Below are 8425 nucleotides of genomic sequence, written 5' to 3' on the forward strand. Positions count from 1 at the left end.
GCGATGCTTTCAGGGCCCAGATGTATCCATATTTACCTCAGTAGATCTAAGGTTATTTGCATATTCATGAGACAGATTATTTCATACCTCAAAGCCTGATCGAGGATGAGAAAGAGAAGATAGATGACCCATCCACCACGCAGGAGTGGGATGCTGATGGTCCAAGCCCTAATGCTGCTTGAGAAAATGCATGCCCTGCTCCACTGCTATTCATGGACAGGATCCTTTCACTGAAGAACAAGTCCCCACAGATTACGCTCCTCACTCTGATCCCATATTTCATTAGCATCAAGACCATCTGATCATTTCGGGACTATAACTGTCCATGACACTGAGCACGTGCCTTGGCCCCATCATGGTCCCCTCAGGCACCAGCACAGCTCACTGTTGACCCTGAGAAACTGACTGTGGATGTTCCAGGTGACTCTCCAGCAGGTTCCTCTGAGATCCGCTGGGCGCTCCTGAGACAGTGTCCCCATCACCCGCCTGGTGTCTTGATTCCCCAGGATCTTCAGCAGAAACACTCTGGGTTTACAGAATTGCCCTGAGGTACATAATTGGAGATGATTTTCTTATATCACAGAAACGGAGAGTCAGAAGTTGAAACAGGAGTTTGGAGTTCTTTATGAACTCATGCTCCCAAAATAACTTCCAAGGAATTTGTGTTTTGGATAATTATGGATTTTATATTCGTCTCTGTTTATTAGTATTTTGTGAAGTATTTACAGACTTTCAGTTCATATCCAGAGATCCTGATCTTTCCATATTGATTTCTGACTCATTAGGTTTGTGCACCTGCCACACTCTCAGATCTACCACTGCCCTGTCACTCACACAATGTAGGCAACATTACTTAACACTGAAATCTGAATTTTTTGTTCATAGGAATATAGTGACTCCTGCAATTCTGTACCCATTGAATTAGTAAAATCATGCCTATTCTTCATATTCTCACTATTAAGGTATTTCTAATCCTAGAAGCCCAATTTAAAAAATAGTTATTACTGCCTTAAGTTATATGAATTGTTCCATTGTAGCAGGATATTTGAAGGCATATCAGCAATTCGTTGAACAGTTATTTTAGATTTTTTTTTTCTGATGAAGGAAAACTGAGGCCTTGGGAGGAAACCTCCTCCCCAGCCTCCTGTTCTGGGGCTGGACCCGGTGCTGCATGGCTCCTGAGTGCCCCCTCCTGCCCAGCCCTTACATTGCAAGGAGGTTTCTGTCAGGGCTCACAAAACCTTTTCTCCCAAGTCTTTAGTCCAGCATAAAGTGACTGTGCCCTGGCTTAGAATACTCTTTCAGCGACAATATATGCTGCCAACACCATCTCTTGAAACAATTGATTAGCCTAACTAAACCTGTTGAATTCTGCAGAAAGACCCAAAGAAAAGATTCTAGGACACAGGAGGGAGCCAGTTCTCTGAAGCTCCAGATGCACTAAATTCACAGTGGAGACACAGCGAATACAAGAACTTGTAGGGGTTTGGGCAGGGTCGTGTTTCTTCGTGAGGCTCTTGTAGTTGAACGTTGCAGCTGAGAATACCTGCGGGTGTAGATCTATTCAGATGAAAGCCATCTCTGTATCTCCTAGTCCAATAACACACATTTTCCCTTCTTCCCTGTGTGTAGCCTGTAGAAAGTGCCTCCTTCACTGACACTAGGTCTAGCTTGATGCCATGTTTTTGTCCTAGAGAGCGAAGACAAACAGGATACAAGTGGAGACTTGGGAAGGGCATGCAGTTTTTTTTTTTTTTTTCTTTTTCCTTAGCTAGGAATCCTGCAAATGGCCCATGGTAACAGAATCGGCAGTCAATACGGGAGTTGCTAAGACCTTGTCTTTACAGAGTTGATGTCAGAGGCTTCAGATCACTCTTCTGTCCTTGTCCTACGCTCTGCCAATCTCTTTCAGTTTCCCTGTTCTCCTCCTCTGATAGAGTCTGTGCATTGCCACACCTTTATCTTTAATTTGTGCTTCCCGGAAGTATATGTAGTTACAATTGAATCTTAATAATTCAGTGCTCTTCTTTCTCTGGAAGTTGTCCTATACACAGAGTCTCCAGAGGTCAAACTGATGCTTTCCCTTTTCCGGCTGGAACATTACAGGATTCTTATCCTATTGGCTAATTTAACCCATTTTCATGATAAAGGAAGCCTGCTGTGAGGGGTCTGTAATGGAGATGGACTGCTTTCCCTTACATGGATAAAGTGCTAGAAAGGTCCTTCCCCTGGATCTTCTATCTGGAGCAGTTTCTGTGTGTATTTCTCAGAGTTTATGTCTCTTGATGACTTAGCCATGAAATAATCTATCGCAATTCTCACACAAAAAACCTGGAGGTTGCTGGAGCAAAAAACCACAACAGTGTGGGGTGTGGGGTCTCCAGGATTTTGCATCCTCATACGGTCAGACATGCCCTCTTTGTTTATGTAGTTCAGATTTACATATAACAAACCCCACAGCCAGGCGTATCTGAATTGCCACATGCCCATTTAAACTCACTGGAGCAGCAACTGAGGGTAATCATCACATTGAACTCAGAGAAACGTGGGTCCAATACACTGTTTCTTGTAGCTCAGAGAAGCATCATTGATTCACTTGAGTGGACATTTCTTCCCTGAAACAGCCTCACTACCAACTATACTAAAGAGTTGCTATGGAGCCGCTGTGGGGTTGGATTTCTTCCCGTCAGCCTGTCATGCAGGGTGTTTGGAATGATGTAGACCTTTAAACTTAGATGCTAATAATTCCCACTGTTATTGAAATGGCTGGCAGCCCCCAATCTCCCCTCCACTCACCTGAATATATCCAAGAACCCCACGAACCTCAGGACTCTCTTTTTCATGGATGACTCTGAGGATTGTCAGTCTGCTCAGTGCCACAGTCAGAGGCATCCAATGGAGGATTCTGAGTCCACTGATATGTTGAGCCCATAACATAGGACACTTATACAAGAGTGGCCTCTTCATGTCAGTGCCAATCAACATTTAATTCAAGGGGCACAATTTTCAGTGCATTGAAGTTTAAAAGTTTCATAATTCTTAAGAGAGGCACAAACTGAATGGTTTGCAGAAGAAATAGGCTCATGGTTAGAAGAAAGCTGACCGCCCCCAGGAAGAGTCTGTTTAAGTAAAGCACCTGAAACATGATGTTCTGAAACCTTGTGAAAATTCATTTCCTGGAGTGAAAAACAGGAAAGTAATTCTCAATTCATTAGAAGAAACCTTATCAGAAATTTTATCAATGCAGCAGTCAAATTCCAGTAAGTCAATCCTTGGGTTTATGTTTCACAGCTCAAGAAGGAATAAAGAAATCGACATAATTGGAAGGCTATTCCAACAGAGGGAATTTTGACCTATTTAGTTAATACACCAGTATTCACTCAAAGACACTCTCCTATGGGATCTTCAACTTAAGCAGATCTCTGTAACCTAGAAAACTTTTCTCACTTATTTTTCTCTAGACACCCGTAAAAGCTAAAACACATCTTGTATATTTGTGCATGAGTGATCTATAGAAGTACTTTCTATATTAATGAAAGTTTATGGAAACATGAGAGCTTCATCACTTATTGTGAACTCACACTTCACTGGTTTCCAAAATTCTCCACCTATGTGATGAGGCAACGGGTGCCTCTGAGAATACACTGATTTTTGGATTGAACATGTTCTCCACTCCTCGCTTGACTGCATGGTTCCTCGCTCATACAGATGTGTCTATAACTGAAAACCCAACACTGATATCCAGCAGATTTTCCTCTTACGAGATTCATATTCTCTCTCTCTTTCTTTTCTTTTTTTTCTTTCTTTCTTTCTATCTTTCTTTCTTCCTTCCTTCCTTCCTTTCTTTCTCCGCATGTCTCTATCTCTCTATTTTTCTCTGTCATTACTATTTATTAATGAATCATCCTGAATCCTGCCAAAAGACTCCGTCCCTCATTCTGCAAATATTCTGACTCAAAGATAATTAGGGGAAAACTCATCTTTGGCCAAGGTGGGAAAACTTTCTAGACTTCCACTAGATTTATTAGAGCCTCATATGAAGAGCCATGATAAAACATTATCTGTTTTTGGATTATACCTCAAATCTAAAACTGCTCTTCATAGTGGTTATGACATTCTAGATTCTCACCATTACCATTATGCAAAACAGTGTGGTGGCTTCTAAATAAATTAAAACAAAAATACCATATGACCAGTGATCCAGCTTAGGGAAATATACCCAAAGGAGATGAAATTACCACCTTGTGAAGATACCTGCTCTCCTATGCTTATTGCAGTGCCATTCACAACAGCCAAGATATGAAAACTAAGTGTTCGTCAATGGACAAATGGATAAAGACAATGTGGTATTTGTACACAATGTAACATTATTACGCCTTATAAAATAAGGAAATGCTGCCATTTTCCACAAGACAGATGGATTCCCACCGCCACTAGCAATGTATTTTATCCATTGCAGCCCCTCCCTGAGAACTGGCAGATCCAGGTCCAGTAGTAAGGACTGGTTGTGATGGAGTGGCCAGAAAGAGTGCAGGTGAGGCTGAGCATCAATGTGAGGTCTTCATGTCCAGGGCCCACTCCTGCAGCTGCTCCTGGGACAGGGCATGTGAGTGCATGGAGAATCCATCCCTGTCAGTCACATGTACCTGCACTCACCACATAGACCCATGTCTGACATCTGAGACACTCACGCTGGGGAGCTGTCTCTAGGCACAGGAGAAGATACAATAATGCCATCTTCTTCATGAACACAACTCTGCATTCCCCAGATACCTCAGCTCTGCCTGAGGGGAGAGCTGTTAGCTTCCACAGTCCAAAAGCATTTCATACCCTGGAGCCTAAAGAATACTTTGGATGTGGCAAAGCCTTGTACTTATAAGAGAGAGGGACAGAGGTCAGACTCCCCGTGGATCTGAATATGATTTATTGTTGTCTGTTTATTTTCAGATTGACATGAAACACTTCCTTGCCAAAAACTACACCCATGACAGTTCAGAAAATTTGCTTTATTCCTGGTTTCCCACCTGTGACATTTGAACTTGTGTATCAAGTGAGCAATGTGCATACCTTACAGAAGCAATTGCAAAATAACTCTCTAAGTCATCACTATTACATAAATTCTGCCCTGTCCTTACTGCCAAATATCTTCTGGAAAGATTTAAGTAAAAATAAATCATAAATTGCAACCTTAAATTATAAGTAGCATAATGTTCAGAAACTCAGGAACTCCCTTTGCCAAAGGTACCCCCACTAGAACTTACAACCCATGGTCTCCTTCCTCAAGGACACACACATTATCACCCTATGACTTGATTCATCACAAGCCCATGTGTTTTCCATTTTACCTTCAATATTATACTCTGATTCATCACAGGCAGATACAGCAAAGTATTACAGGGAATTAACGTGGTAGGCAGAAACATTCAACAGGATGTTAAAAATGCCTTCCCATCACATCTTCCTAAATAGCTTCTTTACTGCTGTCAACTTGGAAATTGTTTTAGCAGAGACATCAGAGAGAAACAGCCTCAAATATTGTAAAGGGGGCTAATTACCATTAAAAACAAATGCAGCAGTGACTCCAGGATGTCAATCCACAGGTTTCTGAAGTGAAAATGAGGTGAGTTACGTAAGTTGTTTTGAGAGGATTTTCCCGTGCTTGTAAAATCAATACCAAGGTTGTCATCAGTGTAGGGTTAAACAGTGATCTGCTGGGAAGATGTCCTTGTAGTCGTGATTTTTGTAAGGTTGTAGTGACTTCTATCCAAGGTTGTGGTTAAGCAGAATCCATTGATGGTAGTTCTTGTTATCAGGAGTATGTGCATGAGAAACTTCCTTCATAGTCATTCCTAGTTCCATTTTTCAGGGCGTTAACACGAGTGGTTCCATTTTTATTCTGAAAACTTTCACACCCTCTTTCTAACACTACTGGTGAGGAAGGTGACTCTGTGGTAGTTTGCACAGGACAGGATAAATTTCACATCCACATCCCATTTTGTCCACACAAGCTCATCCCCTTCACTACCCTTGGCCACTTGCATTCCCAGGTGAGTCTCCACACAATACACTGCAGGGTGCTGAGCAATGGGAGAGAAGAAAGTCCCATCAGCCTCTCCCACATGGATGCAGGAGCCACAGCCTGAGCCACACCTGAGCTGAAGGGAATGGACTTGAGGCCTGGAGCTTTGACAGCATGAACTACATCCCCACTTTATAGGGAGCAGGAACACTACAAGGAAAAGCAAGAAGAACAACAACAAATAAAAAGAAATAGAATGGACTAAGAGCAAAAGGGGCCCCAGATCAGTGCTGATACTGATTTGCATACTTTAGTGTCAGGAAAAGGGTCAGACGTGAAACCTGTGAGGTTCTACATGACACTGACCATGATCTAGACTCTCTATTGGCTGTGATCAAAATTCCTAAAGACTGTTTTAGTCAGAGAGGCTTCTGTCCTGAGTCTGATTGGAGAAGTCTCACCAGGCACCCTGAGATTCCTCAGGATTCTGATCCTGGTGACCATGGTTGAGGACTTTTCATCTCTATAAGCATCAATCTGCATTTTGTGCATATGGGAATAGGTTCTCATATTAAAATAATCATTTAAAAATATGTAGCGATGACACTGGTAAGCACAGAATTCTGAATTTAAAGAGATTCCCTAGAGAAATGGTAAAAAGATGAAGTCCCACATCCTGACACGAAATCAGCCTCAGTGTGCACCTGCCTCTGGGGCTGGCGCTAATCAGTGACTCCTGAGCGCCCCCTGCAGCTTATTTCCTCCAGCATCCGTGCAGGGAGGTTTGTGTCTGGGCTCACATTAATTTCCCCTCACTGTGTCTCTTGCACAGTAATACACAGCCGTGTCCTCGGCTCTCAGGCTGTTCATTTGAAGATACAAGGAGTTCTTGGTGTTGTCTCTGGAGATGGTGAATCTGCCCTTCACGGCGTCTGCATAGTATGTGTCACCACCAGGACCAATAGCTGATACCCACTCCAGACCCTTCCCTGGAGCCTGGTGAACCCACTGCATAGCATAGCTACTGAAGGTGAATCCAGAGGCTGCACAGGACAGTCTCAGGGAACCATCAGGCTGTACCAAACCTCCCCCAGACTCCGTCAGTTGCACCTCACACTGGACACCTGCAAACACAGAGACACCATGATCAGAAATTGCCACACATATTCACTGTTTCTCTCATTCATGTCCACTCACACTCAATATCTCTAGTTCTCCATGAATCACCTTCTAATATGGCAACAAGGAAAACCCAGCTCAGCACAAACTCCATGGTGAGTCCTGTGTGTTCAGTCCTGATCACTGAATGAAAACACCTGGGAATCCCAAGGCTGGGGCTCCTCTCCCAGAGCTGCAGGGTCAGGGCTGGGCTGCTTTTCATCAGCAGAGGGAGGGACCTATTTGCATATCTCCTACTATATAGCAAGCTCTGGGGTTGGACACCTGAGGAGAGGGCAGGGCCCAGAGCAGATGAGCGCATCCTTTGGGATTTTTATGGCAATGATTGCATTTGGGAAAAATCTGTCTTATTGTGATATTGCTCTGTGTAAACATTTAACAGCTATCATACTTTTTGTTATTTTTACCTATGTGTATAGATTATGTTATGTAGGAGTCAGTGCATTCTTTATTTACAGATGTAAAAGTGAACCCACACATGGAGGGTCTAGGTATGTGTCTAAGGGCTTATATCTGGCATCAATGAGTCCTAGTATCTGGGCCTATGCTCATCACAGCTGGCCTCAATTGCTCTCTGAACCAACTCTTGGACAGAGTTGCTGCATTTACCAAAAACTACAGAGATATCTAGTGGTCAGACAGATAAATTTTTGGTGTGTCTGACATTTAACAAATCTATTTGTTCCTTCCTATCATCCCTCTTTTGTCTAAAGTTTCAGTTGTTACTTGTAATAAATTTTACGAGTTTTAATTGACAGATGATAAAATTCATATATTTAACCTGTGCAATAGTAAACTTTGAAAAAAAAATCTGTTTTGAAGATGACAAGTCGACTTCCGTCAGCATTCCTCTTGATCTTTTATTTATTTTTATTATTCTCCTTCCCTTTTTCTACCATTTCTTTATAAAACTACTGATGTTTTCACGTTTCTTTAGACTAGTTTTTATTTTCTATAATTTATAAGAATAAAATAATATAGTATATACTCATGTATCTGGCTTATTTTTATCAATAGAAATACTAAGAATTAAACCATTTTATGTTGTATGTGTTTATTTTTTATAAATAATGGGGAGCATTTCAGCAAACAAATGTAGCATAATTTGTTTTTCTATTAAGATGCTAATTGATATTTGAATTTTTCATTACACTGGGTCTTACTAATAAAGCTGCTACTCAATTCGGTCATGTACAAAAATGATAAATTATATATAAATTTTATAAA

At 41.7% G+C, this 8425-nt stretch overlaps 1 gene segment (V, D, J or C); it reads right to left on the reverse strand.

Annotated features, from left to right (window-relative positions):
- Nucleotides 1-6820: 6820 nt before the first annotated feature.
- Nucleotides 6821-7359, reverse strand: LOC104673276. The segment is given in 2 exon segments: nucleotides 6821-7143; nucleotides 7247-7359. Coding segments are annotated over 2 exon segments (369 nt in total).
- Between the last annotated feature and the right edge of the window lie 1066 nt (nucleotides 7360-8425).

The sequence above is a fragment of the Rhinopithecus roxellana genome, chromosome 5 (genome assembly GCF_007565055.1).
Source record: "Rhinopithecus roxellana isolate Shanxi Qingling chromosome 5, ASM756505v1, whole genome shotgun sequence".
NCBI lineage: Eukaryota > Metazoa > Chordata > Mammalia > Primates > Cercopithecidae > Rhinopithecus > Rhinopithecus roxellana.